At 43.4% G+C, this 21,054-nt stretch overlaps 2 protein-coding genes across 2 annotated transcripts in view; both read right to left on the bottom strand.

Moving 5' to 3' along the window:
- Opn3 (opsin 3) overlaps nt 1–16,566 on the bottom strand; it is a 30,164-nt gene extending 13,598 nt beyond the window's left edge. The window contains exon 1 of the mRNA XM_005368525.3: nt 16,091–16,566. Coding sequence (XP_005368582.1) covers nt 16,091–16,457 — 367 coding nt within the window. The 5' untranslated portion in view covers nt 16,458–16,566. The remainder of the gene's footprint in view (nt 1–16,090) is intronic.
- On the bottom strand, nt 8,747–16,167 carry Chml (CHM like, Rab escort protein 2). Its single transcript, XM_005372520.3, has 2 exons — nt 16,091–16,167; nt 8,747–12,652 (listed from the first exon to the last, which is right to left on the bottom strand). The coding sequence occupies exon 2, from the start codon at nt 12,327–12,329 to the stop codon at nt 10,467–10,469; it is 1,863 nt and encodes a 620-aa protein (XP_005372577.2). The 5' UTR covers nt 12,330–12,652; nt 16,091–16,167; the 3' UTR covers nt 8,747–10,466.
- Nucleotides 16,567–21,054: the final 4,488 nt, after the last annotated feature.

Here is a 21,054-nt window from a genome sequence, read left to right as displayed (position 1 = left end):
GAGCTAGTGTGTGTCTCCCAGGAGGCGGAGCTAGTGTGTGTCTCCCAGGAGGCGGAGCTAGTGTGTGTCTCCCAGGAGGCGGTCTCAAATGCTGACTCCAACACTCAGCCCATGAAAACACGAATTTAGTCTAAAAGGTTCCTCATTCTGACTCTCAGACCAAAGGATGCAGGTTGGTTTGGATAAATTTCTAATCTCCCTTCGTGTGATCTCATGGGAGTTCTACCACAGGCCCACTCATTAGGCAGACAGACAACGATACAGTCTTTCTGTATCACCCTGTGTCACAACTGCAGACCACCTTTGACTGTGCCATCTGTCCCCAACCATCTCCACACTCAACTGTTTCCATCACGGTTCTCACCTGCTGTGGCAGGTCAATGGTACTACTCCGTCCTCCTGCCTGAGCAGCACCCTCGCTGGAGACATATCTTAGGAGTTCAGCCTTCTATGGGATGACTGTGCAAGGGGCTTTCACAAGCATGGCAGGTCATCAGCCGTTTTCTTTTCTCACTGAGTCATATTATTTTGGTTGCCTCCAGATTTTGATGGTGTTGGGGAGGTTTTTCATCCTAAGAATTATTCTGAACCTTGAAAATCTTAAGTGTATTTTCAGTAGAGAGAACACACACACACACACACACACACACACACCTATCATTTATCTGCCTGCCCATCTATCTGGAAGATGGGCTCAAGTGGGTATAATTTAAAAGACAGTTGAGGATGGTGATTGCCAGTTGCCGGGAACGATCCAGAAAGAAAGCAAACGTCTATGAATGAGGGACACAGTCATGCTCTGTGCTTCTTGGGCATCTGTGTGGTAGTGGGTTCAGTTTTGTAGCCTCACAGCGGGGAGTGTAACAGAGTTCTAGCACGAGCAATGTCTTGGAAAGCAGCACTGATGCTCAGTGTCATGGCCTCTAGCACTCAGTCTTTGGAAAAAAACAGTGGAGGGAGGCAGGAGTCAGGGTCCTTGGGAAGCATCGGTTAAAGCGTGGTAGGGGTTGGCAAGGCCCAAAGGTGTTGGATACTGTCTATGAGGGGAGGCTGCAGAGGGCACAGTGAGGAGGAGGTCAGTATTGGACAAGATCTGGAAATACAAAGCCCATAAAGAAGTGAGCTGTGGGGACTATCCACCCTTCTTGCGGCAACTTTGGCAGAGGTAAGCTAAGGTGAGATGCGCTTCTGGAACGGAGGGTTTGCCGGGTGTGGATCCTGAGTGGTTTGTCAGTGGTGTGTTTCTAATTGTTTTCTCTTTGAGTTCATGTTGTGGACCGTTGGATCTCCTGCAGTTTCTCCCTCACCTGACAGTGGAGCAGGGACAGACAGACAATTTAACACTGATTGAGTTCTGCATCCTCTACATTCTGTGTGATCTTGAATGGGTTAGCTGTCTGGAACTTTTATTTTATTAACTATTAATAAAACAGAGGAAATAATGCTATCTAGAAATCCCATAGAACTGGATTGAAAATTGAATTCATTAGTACTCACAAAGCACTTATAATACCACCTGACCAATAGTATATAAGACTAATATGTTGGGGAGGGATGTTACAATCCATCTAGCCATATGTTTTACATATATCAACAATGCTTTAAGATAAACTGCTAGTAATGTTACAGGAGCAACTGTACAGTATGTGAAAGTTTCAATACACTTTACCAAAACAGCCACCAGAAATAAAAATCCCTGGCAACATATCAGATATTCATGTTATTCCTTCTTTATATGGCACAGTACACAACCTGCCTCTATCCACTCAATGATCTCTGGATGCCTACTGGTTCTCGATGCCAGAGAGGTGCCTGGTGATTTCTAAAGATCTTCCTGTCAGTTTCACACCTACCTTTCAGGCTGGGTCTATCAGTGTAGTCTTGTGAACAGACATATCCAACACTGAAGCATTTGTTTACTGAACCTCTGCAGTGGCCACACTGGACCAGGCTCTGACAGAAATTTCCCTTGGCTTCTATAGTTCTCTCCTGCACTATTTGTGTGCCACGTTTCTTCCTCTGATCAGGAAAAAGTAAGTGGATTGAGATACATAACTGGAAGTCCAGAGTGATGCAGTCTCCAGGCGTAAGTGCCCAACAGAAAATGAATATGAACCCTGTACCCTGGCTCTGAAATTGTCCCATCAGGACAGTGCGTCTCCTTTCCTATCGCAGGCTGCGTTCAGTAAGAACCTACTCTGGGACAGTTATAAAGGTACTTGCCATCCTTGCCAATCCTTGAGCTTTCAACAAGCCTATGGAGGGAAAAATCTACTTAGGAATCTTAACAGCTCAGAACTAATGGGAGGGTAGGAGCTCCTGTCAAGTCAAACAAGGACTTCATTTCTACCTTGCTTCTGGCAGCAAATGCTTTCCCTTGTATTGTTCCATGGAAATCCTTTTCATACTTCAGGTCCAGACCAAATGCCTTCTCGTTTGTGAGACCTTCCCAGATCTCCCTACAAGTCACTTCCCGGTGCATTCATTGACCTATGCCTATTTTTCCAGTTGTCGTTACAGCCTTATATAATATAGTGGCTAGCTGTGTGACTGTGTCAGCCCCAATAGACCGAGAACTGCACTGCTTACCTTTCCATGATGCTGGGAGTTAAGTCTGTCTTATCACCACGTGGAAACATCAGTGCTTACCGTCACAGGGCTTCTTAAAAAAAATAATTAATATGGGGAGGAGATGAGAACAGTTCCTGGAAGGTATGCAGTTCCTGGTGTCCCTGAACTGGATCTGACCCCTCTCTGGAGGTAGAGCATCTCGCAGCCATAGCACGTGAGTTACAGTATCAGATGGCCAGAGTTTGGAGCACACTCCTGCCCCCTACCACTTACCAGCTGTGTGATGTTCCTCAAATTCCCTGCCTTCAAAGTGTCTGTCTTCCTCTGCAAAAGGAGGCCAATCGAAGCACCTACCCTGGGATGTTAATGACGTTTAAACAAAAGATAAGAAGAACTTACAGGAGTACCTGGGATACAGTGTTTGTTGTCATCCATACTCTTAAAATTTAACCCAGGATAACCAGTCAGTGCATGTTGGTTGTCTTGGAACCTCTGCATTCAGCTGTGGTACAGTCTCAAGGGTTTTCTCTGTGTTAAGAATACACACTCCATCACAATTAGATGTCTCCTGCAGTTAACTCCTTCTATTAACTGCCAATCTGCAGCACTGTCTCAAAACCTGGTAACCACTGTCAAAGCAACTGCAGCCCCATTGTGGGCAATGTATTTAATTTACTGATGGCTCCTCTAAAATTCACAGGATCCTGTCAGATGCATGTAATAAGAACTTTCACACAACACCCTTTCAAGAGCAATTGAAAATATGCTATTTTATATTAGTCTGGGGGCACTTATTTTTCTGAAGCATATGAAAAAATCCTTATTTCTAATTGTCTTGTAACTATTCTATTTCTTGGAAATATTTTTTTTAAATCTATGGAACTTCTAAATTCATATCAGAAGATTAGAGGTGGGTGCGGAAGATTAACTGATTCTCTGAAGTTTTTGCATGATCCGAAATCTCCAGAAGGAAGTCACTGTTGGTTCATAATGTAAGGGAGATGGGTGGGTACAGGGGATATATATGAAGCAGTCCAGTAAAAAGTACTAGGATTCCTGCTGATAATGACATGGTACAGAGGACAAGTGACCTAGTTAGAAATCCTGAGGACAACAGGCAGATGTTGGGACACAGACAAATGAGAACCCTTCAGATATTCATCTGTTCTGGGCTCCTCGGTCTTGGCAGCAGTGATGTTTGTGCTGGGCAAACCACCTGTGAGGGGGCCACCTTGCCACTGTATGAGGATAGTACCCCTACCTCGGCCTCACTACACACTACATGCTGGAAGCTTCCCCTTTCCCATTTTGACATCAAAGACTCCCGACATCCCCCATTGCCTCCTGCAGGGTGGATGTCTTGGTTTGAGAATCACTGCCCTAATGGTAGGAAATTAATAAAAGTATTAATGGAACATCTTAAAATTAAAATTTGTACTGTCTTAAAAATGGTCTTATTGGTTCACTCTAGGCTAACCCTAAAATCGGAAAATTCATAATTACTGGTTACCTCCCGGATCTTCAGCAAGACATTCTGGGATACTTTTTCTTTATGATGTATAAGGTCTGAGAGTTATTCAAAAGGTTTAACTATGAGCTTACAAACAAAAATGCTAACTTACAAAGAACACTTTAACTATGTTAGCATATTAGTATATTTGAGATGAATAAAAGAACCAGTAAGTTTCAAAACTTTAGCTATATGGCATTCAGTGACGTGGGACATGGTGGTGCACACCTATAATCTCAGAACTTGGAAGGTGGAGGGTCACAAGTTCAGGATCATTTAGTTACACAGTAAGTTCAAGGTCAGCTTAGGCTAGAAGACCCTGCCTCGAAAAGCCAAAACCAAGTATGAAGATGCCATGTCCTTCTTTTTTTGTTTTTGTTTTTTTTGAGACAGGGTTTCTCTGTGGTTTTGGAGCCTGTCCTGGAACTAGCTCTTGTAGACCAGGCTGGTCTCGAACTCACAGAGATCCGCCTGTCTCTGCCTCCCGAGTGCTGGGATTAAAGGCATGAGCCACCACCGCCCGGCTGCCATGTCCTTCTGACTGAACTATGAGTGCCTACATTCTTGACACCTCGTCAATCATACTCTCCACCGTTCTTCCTCTTGTGGGTATGCCTCTGAAGTAGTTATAAGGAGTGTAAAAAGGATTAAATATATGTTCAGCAACAGCAAAAGCTAAAATCGCAGGACAACAGTAAGAGCAATATATGTAAAGACCTTGATAGCTTGCCTGGCATGCAAGACACCCTGGGTTTAGTTTCCAGCACCCACAAATCAGGCATGTGCCACCACACACCTGCAATCACAACTGAGACAGGAGGATCAGAGTTCGTCATTTGAAATCCAAGATCACACTCAGCAAGTTCAAAGACAGCCTGGTTCTATGAAATCTTGTCTCAAAAACAAAAACAGTAATAATAATAAAGGTTAAAAGAAAGACTGCTGAGATGGTTCCGTGGATAAGGGGCCTGCCTTTCACAAGCCCAGTGACCTCATTTCAATTTCTGGAAACTTGGTACTGGAAGGAGGGGCAGACAAGCTGCCCTCTGACCTCCACAAGTGTACTGCAGCAGCCCCCATCCCAAATAAATACATAAGTGCAAATTAAGACAAAGCCAATGGAACAGGACTTCAACCAGATCCGCCACCAAGGCAACTAGGTCTGAGCCTCAACAGGGCACTATTTTTGGTACCCAGAATGCTTCACACTCCACTTCTGTCCTTTGGTCCCTCGACACTCAGGGCCTTGTGCTTTGGGTTCTGTTTCTTGTACTTCCTCTTCCCCAGGCAAGACACAACGCTGAGAGTGTTAGATAGAATGAATTCCTGCAACTGTTGACTGACCCAGTTTTTACAAACTGTTGCTCTAAAAAGTTTACAAAATAAAATTGGAAAAAAATGCCGTGTATCACAAGTCAGAGGGTTGTTTTAGTTTTAAGACTGAGGTAAGGGTGGTGAGTAGAAAATGTCATAAATGCTTGTTAGAAGGAAGAACACCTTACCTTAGGGCAAGCATTCCAGCAGGCTTCTTGGGTAGACATATTTTTATCCCCTAAATTGACTGATGCCAACTCATAATCATATTAGGTATTTGGCTGATGCTTGCCAGTTATATCACTTTGGATCCCTCAAGCTGACTGAAGAAAGTATTGGCCTGAGTCCATAGTCCCTAAGTGTGTCCTCGGCTAAGGGCACCCAGCAACTGTTCAGTGGACACCTGTGAACTGACCTCGTCACTGTGGCCCTCAGACTTAATCTCCACAGTAATGGATGACTTTAGGTTTGGATTAGTAATTCTCATTCTCTCTATCTCTTGAGACAGGATATCTACATAGCCCACGATGGTTTGTTATATAGTCCAGGTTGTACTCAAACTTACAGCAATTCTCCTACCTCAGTCTCCCAAGTTTTGGGATTACAGGCATGCACCATCATGCTTGGCCATGAAAGATCTTCACACTGACGAACTGGAATGCACCTACTATTTCTCTACTTAGTTTTAAATGTCAGACAACTGAGAAAAGACACGAAAGATTAAAGTCCATCTTCATCAAGAGTTTCTTCTTAAGAAATATTGCAAAAACTTTCAGCCACACATTTTTGGAGATTACCTTTTACTTTAACAGTTAGAAATGTATTTAGCTTAAAGGAGAATTTATATGTTTTAAAGAAACAGTATCATTTCATCAATCAAGCAAGCCATTTCACCAATTAATCTTTTATTGTTATTGTACACATCAATATTTTACAGAAATATTGTAAGGAGATTAAGTATTAACCAGCAATTACATGCCTTCTCATTTCTTCCAGTACAGAGATCCAAATTTTTATACAAATGCAATCAGCACGCAATAATTTCTGTTGCAAACTAACATCTTTTTGATTCCCAAACTCTTTTCATACAGTCTTACATGTACCATTTAACTTTCTGTAAGGTCACTATGGCATCAACAACACACCAAAATTTATCCATTTCTTAGCAGTTTTTTAAAAAGTATAAATGGAATTTCTAAAACATATTTTTAGAGGTAGCTTTATTTATTAATTTGTTCATTCTGAGAGTACTTTCCTGGGCATGTGCTAATCAAAGTGATGTCAAAAATCAGTTATGGAAGACTGGTTAACCTCTTAAATAGTTCTTCAGAATGACCACATGACTACTGCATGAAGACTCATGCAGAATGAAAAATCCACTTACTAGTAGGGACGCAGGCAAAGTTGCTTTAATATCTATTTTAATGCACATTAATTTGAGGATCAAAGAATTTATTTTTACTTTCTTATTCCTCTTTGCAACCTATCACTTTAGAGTATAAAGTGAGTACACAGGAAGAGCAGAAAGCCTAAAGAATTTGCACCCACTTAAAATAAAATAAAAAACAAGTTGGACAGTGGTGGTACATGCCTTTAATCCCAGCACTTGGGAATTCGAGGCTAGACTGGTCTACAGGGCAAGTTCCAGGACAGCCAGGGCTACAAAGAGAACCATGTCTCAAAAAATAAGATAAATAACAAATAAATAAAACACCCATGCAATAGAAACAGCTTTTTAATTCCACCTTCTCTCCTTATTTTGTATCTAGCTTTTCATTTTAATTTTAGTTGATCTACTTTGTCAATGTTCACTTGCCAGAACATTCCTTGGCATTATTACTGGGGTAAAAATTGTATTCTTATTACTTTTATGGTCAACATATGATTAACAAATAAATGGCAGTGTGGGATGAAAAGAGGCCCTGAAACCTATCTCCATACTGACCCAGTCAGTCTTCCTGTGAGCAGCTTGTAAATACTTCTTTCCTGGTAGCTGATCAGTCTTAACTTCCTTGAACTCAGCACCACAGAACATTTAGATGGGTGGTAGGTATATCATGCCTTAAGGACTTAGAGGGCAAAGCCCTGTATTTTTCCCCTCTAAAATTGAAGCTGTGTTTCCTCGCTTACTTTCTTGCATAATTTATCATAGTTCTCTCAAATTACATGAAGCATAAGGTTGACATCACCAATGATACTGTAATAACTATCAGTTACATACAAATGCCACATGCTGGAATTATTTTGGATAAGGGTTCTTATGCATTATCCAACTTAATATTCACAGTAATTTTGTTAAATATTATTTCTATTCCATAGATGGTAAATGAAAGCCAAAAGTGATTGTTTTGAGATCAAATGAGTAATAAATAACCTGTGGTCTCCCTGTGTTTATAGCATTTCCTTCAAGCCAAGACATCTCTCATAGAAGCACACTCATATATTAAATTTAGCTCCTTCATTAAAGCTTTTATTTATCTTTCTTAAATTACTCTAATATAGCTACAAACTTTTTAAAGACACTCGTATATACCAGTATCAATACATTTTAAAATCCCATCACTGTTGGAATCTATATATGAGATTTCAAAAAACTATGTACCCTGCAACTTGTGAACTTCTCTTCTGTTCATAGATATTTATATGGTCACATAGGTTTAGAGAATTATAAAGCCATGGAAAAAGAGTATGCTTGCTCTAGTTTCTTTCTATAACTTTACTTTGTATTTTTATCCCACTGACATTTTTTTTTCAGCCACATACAGATAAAAAAGCAGTACCAAGGCTGTCCATTTCTGCTTAAGAAATGGTTCACACATGTTTTCCCAATAGAAATTCAAGTTAAGTTTTAAGTAGTTGCTTATCATGCTATGAAATGCCCACAAAATCATTAGCAAACATAGTTAAAGCAAATGAAATTGTCTAGTTAGTGCAGGTAGCATCATGGGCTCTGTTCATGCTGATGCACAGCTACTATACTGGACACAGCTGTCTCATTCTCAGTCACTGGAAGTAATTGTTTCTGTTGGTTGTTACCTCTTCGGGCAACATTTTACTCTACAGCTTTTTCCTAGCTAGAATGGGAGATTTTGTCTGACTTTTAGTATGGAGCCCTAATTGAGTCAAAATGTAACTGATGAAAGGCAGCATTCATGATTCCTAAACACCTGAAAACTTCCAATAAGCCCGTTCTAACTCGTTAGAAAGTTAAGTAATATCCCTTATATTTCTTAAATGCCTTTTGCTCATTTGCCTCACTTCCACTTATTGCTCTGTGCTCATTTAAAGTAATACATTCACTTTCTTAGTTTAGGAAACAAAAAACAAAAACAACCGTATGCCCCCCCCCCCCCCCCCGCTTTGGCCTATTCTAATCCTAACTTCTATTACATTCGGCTCTGTCTTTTCTAGTGTCTGTTTATCTTTTACAACTCTGCCCCCTTCTTTTAATGTCTTCTGAACAGACTGTGGTGCTGACAAACCTTATGAAGTGGGTTTGAATTACTCTTACCTCCATTTTATCTATCTTAGACTTGTTTTTCTCTTAATTGCTACTTTTAGGATAGTTCAGGTATTTCATTTGTTCTGCTGGATTTAATCCTTAAGATCTACACCATATTATGGACTTATTATATTAAAAAACCAACACCAAGACCAACGGATGGCTTCCTCCTCTCAGTGCCCTGCCATTCACTTGAACGTCTTGGCTCGCTTTCCTCACTAACGGGCAGCAAGAGTATTCTCAGACCACACATCTACTCACTAGTAGTGGCTCTTCTCACAGCAGAGGGCTTTCCCTGCTGGGGTGCAGCAGCTGGTTCTGGAGGGAAAGCATCCCTCCCATTCTCCGGGTAACAGACTGTACTAAAAGAGACATTGTGTCAGTTACCAAGTTTATAAAGCAGTACAGCCAACCAGGAGTCATGCTTCACCCTGAGAAGCCTGGATGGGGAAACCTCTAACTTTATAGGCATCTATAACCCCACGTTAAGATGCACCACTATTCCTTCTTGGGAAATCCTTTCTGGAATAGTCTCAACACCTATCCTGAAGAACCTTTTCCTAGGGTAACTTATTAATTGATGCTAGCCTCAGTTAACTGTTAGACGTTCTCTTAAGTGTTAGTGTCAGCGCTGTAGAAATTTTCTGAATAAATCCGGTCCCTTTAATTTTTCTGTAATATACTTCCTTTTTGGGATAGGTAGGGGGTTTGGTTTTGTTTTGAAATGAGACTCAACACCATAGCCCAGACTGGACTGGACTTTACAGGAGTCCTCCTGCCTCAACTTCCTACATGACAGCATTGCATGAATAAGCCACCAAGCCCTGATTGCAGTCTATCTCTTATATATGAGCTTCTTTGACTCCTAAGAGGCACTCTTTCTGCAAAGTAGCAGGGCACGGCAGGCTCACTGCCTCCTTAGTCACAAAGGTCAAGAAGGTAAAATCACATGTAAATATCAATCCCAAGACACAGGACCATGGCCATGCTTCTAACAGACAGTTGTGTTTTATCAAATGAGCACTTCTACCAGCTCCATGTGTTTACAGGATATACAAAGAGCTCGCATGGTTAGGACTTATGTGCTCCTCTATGCATCTGAGGTGGTAGCAACAGTAGTAGCTGCAGCAGTAACTACAATAGTCCTTGGACATTAGTTTTGTGTAGACAATGATAAAACCTGAACACAGTAGCAAGCGCGATATTACCTAGTAAGATAAACAAAGTTGCCACTTGGGGACCCAAAAGTAAAAGAAAGCTAACCACACTCAAAGATTCTGGATTCCTGGAGCCAGTTCAGAACCAAAAAGGCAGAGTCACCACAAATCAGTTAGTGGCTGACAGATTAGCAGAGCTATTAGGTGCCCGGTGTCTTAGTATTGAAGACATGTCAACAGCACTTATCACAAATGGCAGCTGTTTTTCAAATGATGCTATTTTGAGGTCAGGATGAAAATATTTCCAGTCTGCTTTGATTTCGAAGGTGGCATGGGCTTTGCAAGTTCTTGTTGTCTCTGGGGTATCGAGCTTGGCAGTAAGTGTAATACTGACTCCAGGATTGTCTGGTTGCTAACTCTCACCCTCAAAGATAATGTCTTCTGGATTTGGTGGAGGGGGGCAGAACTCTTCACTGGGAAAGATCTCCTGGAACAGTGCTTCCGCCTGCTTGACGGCATGCTCATTCCCCAGTCCACAGTCAGGCCCAGAGCAGATGTACACGTTGGGAGGCAAGCCACGGTACGAGCTTCGGCTCACCCCTGAGGAATCTCTCATGTTAAAATAAAGAGCCCACAAGAGTCTCGGTTTTCTGAGTTCTTCCTGGTCTTCTGCTTCTGTAAAAGGGATGAATAACTGCTTCACCACGGGTTCCAAGTCTTCCCTGGCTGTTTTTGAAGAGACACAAGTCAGGTGGACCAGATAGCTGTCCTTCATGCACGTCATGGTTGACGGGCATAACTCCATGACCCGAACGGAAACGGTTCCTGGCTCCAGCGGAGGCACTGTCAGAATGGAAACCTGCTGGTCTGAATCTGTCTCCAGGATGGACCGGTCTGTGATGAGCACGGCCCTCGAGATCTGCTGATACTGCACATTTGAACATGCTTCCTTAGAAAGGTAACTGTCTTCCACAATGAAATAGCTGGCACTTATTCTCTGACCAAAGTGGTCTATGATTCCTTTACATCTTCCGGAGTCTTTATCAACTACAAGGCATTGGACTTTATGGCGAAGACAATAGATTCCACCAAACACAGCACACATCCTGCAGAAACACTGGGGAATTTCTCCTTGGCCATATAAAGGGAATATAAAGGGAGTGTTGCCAAACCGTCCAAGACACTGAAGGAAGGTTTTGGTTGCTTTAAGGCCATCTAATGTAGTGCAGGAAGACTCTGATGTCATTGCAATTGAGTGCAGTATGAAATGCTGGAGGCTGGGCGTTAACTGTTTAGTTTTTAGGTACTCAGAAAATGAACATTCTTTGAAATCTTGGTATTCGTCAGAACGTTGTTCATAGTCTAGACAGAATGTGAGGAATTTCATTAGCATCCTCTTTTCAACCATAGTGAGCCCTTTACTATTGAAGACATCTGCTCTGGAGCAAGGCACCTGTTCCACTTTCCCTTCCCGAAATGCAAGGATTCTAGTGACGTTCTTAAATTCTGCATAACGACTAACATTTGATTTGATTAGAAGATCAATCAATGATCCTTGAGAATACAGCAGCTTTGATACCAAGTCAATATTAAATCTCCGGCTCTCCTTAATCATTTGAGGGTATGTAATCCTGCTTCTCTTTGGTTGCTCAGTGTTGTCTTCTACATGAAGTGTGTCTTCATCTTTATCTCCATCTGAAACTGCCTGGGTGTCAGTTTCGTCTTCACGGTCCTTTTCTTTCTCCAGTGAGTTCTCTGCAGCAGTTGGGGATGATGAAGGCTCTCTATCACTTCTCTCTGGGTGTTCAGAAGGCGCTTCGTGGCTTGAAAAGTACGCCGAGTGCCTTTCTTTGGGCAAGCCTGCAGAATCCAGAGAATCAGCCAGGGTAGCAGATGCCTCTGAGAAAGGACTTCTCTGCAGAGCATCGGTCTTTTGAGTGCTGTCCCCAACATCCTGGCTGACATAACAGAAGACTTCTGTGTGCTGAATGGTTCCATCCTTCCTGCCAAGGGCTACGGCTTCTTCGGTGTCATGGATCAGGTCTTGCCACGAGGCGGTCATGTCTTCCTCGCTGTCATGGCTCTGTTGACAGTCCTTCAGCCAGGACAGCAAACCTGTAAAGCTGAAACTTGCCCAGTTCCCTCCGTAGTAACTTCTTGAGTCAACATGCAGAACTCTCTGTCCGCTTCTCGAACATGCAGCTGCCAGGATGGACTCGGGCAAACCTGTCCCTACTATAATCACATCAAACTCTGTGGGAAGCTTGTCTGCCATCTTAGGAGCTGAAGCTTCAGGTCACAGCTGATGAAGGAACTCAGTACGGACCTAGGCCGAGGACTCCTCTGAGGTATTTATTCTGTAATAAAATCTCTACTTGTGATCTTCATTCAGAAACACTGAACTTGCAAGTCCTAAGCTGTTTAACAGTTACAATTTAAACATTTAAGAAAAGAAAGTCGGGAGCATGGAAAACACGAGAAAGGCATGAAATCCTATCTGAGAACACTCAAATGGATGTATCCTTTTCATGTCTGTACTTCCCCTTAGCGGTAAAGGTTACCATGCATCACATATGCATTTGTGGCTGGAACTCTTCTCTGAAAGAAGAAAATTCAAGAAAAGAACACAATTGTAAATAATAGAAAAGCAATTTCATGCAACAGCAATTTCAATCCACTGGAGCTAACGTGGATACAAACCTCTACCCAAAGAAGTCATTAAATGCCTTCCCACAGGTCTCCTAAGCTCTTGAAAATGAACAGAAGATAATTTGTACATCTTCCCCCAAAGTAGTGAAACAGACACAATAGCCCACAAAAAAATAAAAAATTAATAATATTATAAATTACTTTATGGTTAATAAAATATTTGGACAACATTGAAAGCTTAGACTAAAAAAATATGTGGCTTTACAGTGTTTATGGAAACATACTAGGCTGAGTGATAATGTCAAAATAATGGGGAATATTGCCAGTGTCAGGAAAGTCTGTAGGTAATCCCAGTCAGCTGAATAGAAGATTTTACAACCTTAACCACCCTAAGGATCTTGCAGCAGATACATGAGACATCTAGATATTACAAGAGAATTAATTCAATAACTGACATTTAATATATGCAAGTACATGAAAGAACAGAATGAGAGGAAATAGCCTTGTAACATTTTCTATACTAAAGTCCATGCATAAGTTAAAAAGTTTCCTATATTAAAACATTTTAACATAAATAATACCTATTTATAACATCTAAATAAGGAAACATTTACATTTTGCCAGTCTGTCTCTGCAACCATGAATCTCTTTCTAAACAGGTTCTTGTTTCTAAAGAAGCAATGTAAAAGGACTCCCCTGGACCCTTCCATCACATGCTGGTTATATCCGTGTGGTTCTGGGTGTGCTGGAGGCTGTCCCTTGGATATACTCACCTGGACGTCTGCAGGCTAACACACTTTCATACCTCATTGCTAGCCTTTTCCTGGCTCATCATGCACAGTAGCAGTAAGTGTTCCTGGGCCTCTCTACTTTTCACTACTGTTACATCTGCTGGCATCTAGATGCAGGTACACGGAAGAGACTAGTAATTCTGATATTCATAAAACAAGCCGCTCTACTGGAATTGACATGAACTTTACAAGGTTGCTGGTCTGACACGTCAGTTTAACTGATACAGCGATCCCAACAAGCCCAGCTGGTAGTAACCTCTGACCAAGATTATCAGGAATTCTACTTATTTTTAGCCTTCTTTGAGAAGCCAGTACCAGAGCTCATGATAAAGCTACTGCCTGGTCTACTTGTGCATATATGTAAGAACATGTGAATTACTCTCCCTTCTTCTGGTAGGGTATAAAGAGGGAGACAGAACCTATGAGGACATCCAAAGTATAAGCATTTACTTCCTCTAGGCATAGAAAGGAACAAAGCTGAGGCTGGCGGGGGTGGGGTGAAGTGGGTTATAAGCTAGGCACTAAGTAAGATGTCAAAGGGGTCTTCAAAAATACAAAGTAAATAGGACAGATGACCTTAAACCACAGTCAGCTCAATATGGATCACAAGGATGGGGAAACTGGCAGTCTGGGAGAGTGAATGACTTGGGAAAGCACAGACGATGAAGTAGCCACAGGGGCCCAACAGACCAGCAGTGCAGCCTCACCAAAGCTCTGCAGCAAGCAGCTAGCTACTTAGAGCCTTGAAAAATTTCCTCTCCTTTAGTACTCAGGATTGACTAGTCCTGGCTTAGGGATAGAAAGGGAAGCATCTTCCCTGTCTCCATCAAGAAGCATACTCCGGGAGAAGAAACTATCTTTGATAAGAACATTGTGAGTTCTGCCGTAACCTCACTCTTCTCCAGGAGTTAACTGATTTCCAGTCCTCTAACCCTAGACGATCTACCTCGGGTTTTAGGATGGGAACAGATGCCATGGTTCAAAGCACTGATAAATGCCCTGGGTAAAGGAGCCCTGGGTAAAGCACCAGGGTGGATGCTTCTAGAAGTCTTAAAAAATTTCTTCTGATGGTGACAGCTCCCGGCGGGGCAGGGAGAAAGGAGAAGGAAGGATACCGGAAGTGGAGGTTGGCAGAGCATGGCGGGGGAACAGGGTGGATGCTGAAAACCACACTAAAAAACTGAACCCATTCTTGTTTTCACACTGCTGGCTGGACACCACAGCACAGAAACATATTTCACAGAAGAAAGAACTGTCATGTCAGTGAATAAACACCTGTCGCCTATCCCAGGGCCTCTGAGAGCCAGGCCTGACTGACACATGTCACCTTCTTAACGACTAATCCACCTGAAAGACCCTCCCAACCAACGTTTTTAGTTACCACAGAGAATAACCATACAGTCAACCTACATTATCACTGATGTCCTCTCACGGTCCCTCCTCAAGTTTTAGTATTTTTTAAAATGGAAATCCTTAGATTAATGTTTATTAGGGGAAGAGACTAGAGAAAGTATCGGAATTATCAATCGGTGAAATAAATAAAACTGTAACTTCCAATTTTTCTTTGCTTTAAAATTTTAAAAAAAGGAATCATGACAATAACACTTAGGATTATGTTTGCCATACATCATAAGCTGGCAAATAAAAATATCCATGATGTTACATAGATGTTTTTCTCTAAGATCTGCCAAGATAAAGACAGTAGTAAATTACCAGTGTTTTAAGATTTGAAAAGGGGGACTTTAAGACTTAAGAAATACCCAATTCTATTTTAAATCTCTGTACAAACAAAATTCTTAGAACACACACATACACACACCCCACAACACACACACACACACACACACACACACACACACCAGTATTTCCCAAGCTTAAAATACTGAGTTAGTCAAGCGCCAACCTGTCAATTTTCAATATAAATCTTCAAGAGATCAACAAGTTCTACTTTAATTAAACGTACTGGCTGCCCAGATAATTAATTAGTCACACCAATGAGTTGGACTTCTGAGCCATTTGTAACCTCGGGTGTGACAGAACTTATGTAGAGGAAATACAACTAAAAATGTCATACAGTCTCACTCCCTAGGAAGCATTAAACAATTTATAATTGCTAGCAAATGGAAGGGTGGGGGAAATACACCGTTATTTAGGCTTCTACGTGTCACTCTGAGAAACAAATACTAAATACGTGATTAAATCTCTCCTTGTCCCTTCTCCACTTTTCAGGGGTTGACTTTTTTCTTGTGTCTCTTGACTCTACAGGCCCTCATTTCTCTCCCCCCTTGTGCAGACCAGTAAAAACAGAATAGAGATGAGAAGATACAAGCTGGCCAGCGGCAGGGAGACTTTCAGAACTGCTGCATCTGCACTGGGAGTTGGGGATAACGACTGGCTGGAAGGACCCAGAGGAGGAGGGAAACGGGGAGTTGGGAGAAGAAGATCGGCTGAAAGGGAAGATCCCGGGGGATGAGAGAGGCCGGGAGTTAGGGGTGATGTCTGGCTAGAAGGGAGGATCCAAGGGAAGACCAAAGCCCAGAGCTGCTGTACCCAGGGAAAGTTGGGAAGCGAGGAGGACGCATCCCGGGCAACTCACCGAAGAGGCTGCCGCTAAACCCGTCCCACGCGCAGCCCACAGCGTCCCACACCCAGCCGTTCCGCAGGCAAGACGCGAAGGTGAAGGTGACGCCGAACAGGGACACCAGCAGGTCGCCCAGGCTGAGGTTGACCAGGAAGAGGTGGGTGGGCGTGCGCAGCCGCGGAAACTTGGAGTAGAGCAGCAGCACCAGCAGGTTGCCGCCGACGCCCAGCAGCGCGAGGCCACCAAGCAGCAGCGCCAGGCGCTCGTACGCCGTGGGGCTGAAGAGCGGCGCGGGGCTCCGTGTGCCCGCAGGCGCTGCGCCCTCGGCGCCCGCCCCGTCCTCCCAATATCCCTGGCCGCCGCTGCGGTTCCCCGAGTACATGGCCCGACGCCGGCGCGCTATGCTGGCGAGGGCTCCGTGAGCCGGCGGCCCGCGGCGGCGAACGAGGTGGCGCTCGCGCTCAGCCGTCCGCTCGGGCCATTGTGCCCCGGTGCCGCGCCGGGCCCGCCCAGCCCGCGCGCACCCGAGGCCCCGCCCTCCGGGGGATAGCGCCCCGCCCCCACCGCGTGAAGCTCCACCCTCCCGCGTGAGGCCTGAGCCCAACCAGAGAGCATTTGCAGTCCCACCCACTGGGCCGCCCTAGAAGCCACGCCCTCATGGCTTGGGGCCCCACCTACAAGGCGACCTTTTTGAGCCCGCCTCCTGATGCTCGTCTGTGCCGCGTGCGCCTGGCTCCTCCCTTCCCAACGCCCTGATAGCCCGCCCAGTCCCTTCCACCTTTGGCCCCCTCTGACTCCGCCCCCTGGGTTGTGGCCCCGCCCTGGTATCCTGGAGGTCCGCCCCTTTCCCTTCCCACCTCCCACGCGCGTCCCCGCCCAGCGTAGGCGAGTCCCAGGGTCCAGTCAGCTCTGGCTCTGCATCTTTTACTCCCAAGCCGTGGTGGAAGCCGGAGGAGAAGATTCAGAAGAAAGGGAAATAAATTCCTTTATGGAGGTAAATTACCCTCAGCGGGTCCTCACAGCCCATTTCCCCTCAATTGGCTCGAAAGCATCATATTCATTCACCCGTTCAGTCATTCACCCTTGCACACATTCATTCATAAATATTTATGAACGCCTGCGCTTAACTCTGTTGAGTGTGCTGAATAAAATACTTCCAGTTAAGCTTCTCTTTTTCCCGAGAAGCTATAATAACAACCACCCTACCTCATACACCCAATAAAAAGAGAAGTAAAGAACTAAGCATGGAAATGAGCAAGGTAGGGCGCTAGTCAAATAATCTTACAAACAAGGAAGCTGAGATTAAAAAAAGAAAAGGAAGGGAGAAAGGAAGGAAAAGAAAGAAAAGAAGAAAAACAAAAACCCAGCAGGCTGAGACTTAACTACTCTAGAACTGGAAGATCTGTTCCAGGGTTTATAGCAATATGCTGAGATCATGAGAGGTGGGACACCTGCCACTCTCAGAGCTCTAGGGTAAGGAAGGAAATAGCACTTCCCTAGTCAAGCCCTTCCTGTCTTCCTCTGCTGTAGGGCTATCCTGATCCACAAGCCAGCTGAAGCACTTCACTGGAGGTGACCTTTTGAGCATCGCCCCTGAGGCTTCAGTCTAAATCTAGCAGGTATAGAGAGGATATATTTAGAACAGCACACATTTTCCACTGGACCTTTCCCCAGCAGCAATGAAAATATAGTACAAGTCAAATATAGATTGTGAACGCAATACACTTCTTCAGGGCTGCAGTCCCGGCTAACTCCCCACAGGAGGAAGATGTCCTGAGCTGTCATGGCACTAATGACTGGTTCGTGAAAGCTAAATTGATGTTCACGAGTGTTCGCCCCTCCCACTGTTAGTTTCAGTGCAGCTCCAAATCCCCAAGAATGAGCTGTGCAGGTAGACGGCTCCATACCCTACTGCAGTAAACACTAGCCAAGAGGCAGCGTGCTCTGCCCTCAGAATCTTGACCTTATCTTTAAGGCTTCTAACCTGGTGTCAGCATCTATGACGAAACCTTTCAACTCATCTGCCCTGCAAAACGTTTTTAATGTCATATTGTAGATTTATAGGACCGTTTAAGGAGTTCATTTTATCTGCTGTGTTTTCATCATGGGGAGGTTTTCATCATCTACAGTGAGATTTCATTGCTAGTTGAAGGAAGGAAGGAAAGACTCCTGATTTTTTTTCCCCTAAAGCATCCATTCATTGACAAAGAGTCTTTTTCTCATAAAGCTCACTTTCTAGTTGTGTTGGAAGAGAAGACAATAATAATCAAATTGGTTTATATATAAAATGTCAGATGCCATAGATGAAATCAGGAAAGAGAGAAGAAAAATGCCCTTATTTAGTCAGCTCTACATTGAACTATATGAACATGACATATGTATAAGGTGGGAGTCTACTTGCCCTACTCAAGCCCACCTTGGCACATATGTCCTGTGCATGATGTCTAAATCAGGTGTGTATCTTTTCTCTTTCCTAATTTATCTGCCTTATGAAAATTTCCCGTAGTATTGTGCGCTTTAATACCTAGTCCCTATCTGGTGGCACTAGTATAGGAGCTTATGGAATTTTGAACATGGGTCCCCAAGTCAATCACACAGTATTTCCAAGTAGAACATCTCCAAAGTGATCCAGCCAAGCCTAGAAGTGCCTGATCAATCAGAGCTGTGCACTGTGAAGGATTCAAGCCTTGGCACAGGCATGGATGCCTATAGGAAGAGGCCACTTGTTCATCCTGGCTGCCCAGAACCAACAACCACACTGAAACTTTCTTAATTAAAACACTGCTTGGCCCATTAGCTCTAGCTTCTTATTGGCTAACTCTTACATTTTAATTTAACCCTTGTCTATTAATCTGTGTATCAGCACATGGCTGTGGCTTACCAGGTAAAGTTCCCAGCAGCTGTCTCCAGTGGCAGCTCCATGGCTTCTCCCTAACTCCACCCTCCTTTCTCCCACCATTCAGCCTCACTTTCCCTGCCTACCTAAGTTCTGCCTTGCTATAGGTCCAAAGCAGTTTCTTTATTCATTAATGGTAATCACAGCACACAACTCCCATATCAGATGCCAACACTCATTCTTCCTCAGGAGAGTTCTTCATTGACTTATTCCTGGAGCTGATTTGGCCCTGGTGACTGAGATATAAATCAAGCTGCTGCTACTCTGCCCTCGTCCTTGTTAGTTGTTTCGGCTTTGGTTTTGTTGTTTTCTACTTGACACAAGCTAGAGGCTTCTGGGAACAAAGAACGTCCATTGAGAAAAATACTTCCACTAGACTGGCCTGCAGGAAAGCCTGTGGGGCATTTTCATTGTTATTATTAGGGATGGATGTAGAAGGGGCCAGTCCTGGGTTATATAAGAGAGTAGGCTGAGCAAAACACAAAGCACGAGCCAATAGGCAGTGTTCCTCCATGGATTCTGTGTCAGTTCCTGCCTCCAGGTTCCTGTGCTGAGTTCCTGCCTTGACTTCCTTCAGTGATGAACTGTGGTGAATTAGATGAATTAAATCCTTTTCTTCCCAAGTTGCTCCTGGTCATGGTGTTTTATCTTAACAAGCATCCTCACACTATGTAAGAATGCACAGAAAAGACCCCATATGAGGAATGGGCAGTTACCAGCTACTGACTCTGCTGGAGCTTTACGTTGCTCCCAACTGTCAGAACAATAACAAACGAAACATTGATGTTTGTAAATTACTCAGTGTGACATATTTTAGTGTTGCAGCAGGAATGGACTAAGACCAATGCAACAGAAAATTTAGCATCTAATATAATGAACAATAGTTTAAAATATTTATTTTTTAAATTCATATATGTGTACATATGTTCATTGTTTGTGTATGTTCACGTGTGTGCAGGTACTAATGGAAGACAGAAGGTGGCTTTGGATCCCCTGGAGCTGGAATACAGGCAGTTGTGAGCTGCTTGATGTTGAACAGAGGTATCTACTCTTAATTACTCCCACCAACAATGTCTTGCTATCCCCAGTAATCTTGGCAGCATTCTGATTTCCAACCATTTTGGAAGATTTGTAATATTTTAGTTTGATTGTAGGAAGCCTAAATATAATCCACACACCTCGTGAACTTCTGCCGTCTCTTGCTTGGATTATTAAAACCTGCCACTCACTGGTCTGTCCGCTTCTCCCACTTTCCCTTTCTCGGCTTATTTTTCATAAAGTTCCTGGAAGAATACTTTTCATGTACAAGTCAGAACATGTCAGTGTTCTGCTCATGACCTTTCCATGTCTCTCAGAGGAAAAGCTCAAGTCTTTATAAAATCTCTGTGATCTTACTAGATCTGGCCACCACCCTGTGGCTCTTTCTCTTCCTTCACACCAATTTACTGCTGGAGTCTGTGTTGTTTCTTGGGGATGTCAAGCACATACTAACGTCAGGACATTCTTCCTAAGGTTCACTGGCACTCTCTCTTGCCGTTTAACCCCAGGGTTTGCTACCTCCCCTGCAGGATTCTGCCAAATATCTTTTTGTTAGCATAATTTCTCTTCCTTGGGCTCCACCGCACACCTTTATTCTGTCTTCAGAGCATGTACCACTTTCTGGCATACTTCATATGAGCTTGTTTTCTCTGTTTGTAAGTTCAGGACACTATTTTGCTCACTACGGTATCATTACTGCCTAAAACACCCCTAGCATAAAGTAAGTGTTCTATAAATACTCGCCAAATCAATGGGCGGGTAAATGTCAGAATCCATGAATAAGAATGTAGGAAAGATAGATCCTTGCATGTTGCCAAATAGTATTTTGGGAGCTTTAAAGAAGAAAAGGAAGACAGAAGACAGTGAGAAAAGTCTCTATGTAACATGTTTACAGAGAGTTACTCCCCTAATAGCTCATGGTCAGAGATGGATACCAAGGATGGACACCTAGTACTCAAAACAGAAGTGCCCCCGATGTCACTTTCCTCAATCCTGAACTCAGAATTTCATGAGATGATTTAAAAGGTAGCCGGGTGGTGGTGGC

The sequence above is a fragment of the Microtus ochrogaster genome, unplaced genomic scaffold, assembly GCF_000317375.1.
Source record: "Microtus ochrogaster isolate Prairie Vole_2 unplaced genomic scaffold, MicOch1.0 UNK35, whole genome shotgun sequence".
Classification (NCBI taxonomy): Eukaryota; Metazoa; Chordata; class Mammalia; order Rodentia; family Cricetidae; genus Microtus; species Microtus ochrogaster.
This window is presented reverse-complemented; position numbering and strand designations above follow the sequence as displayed.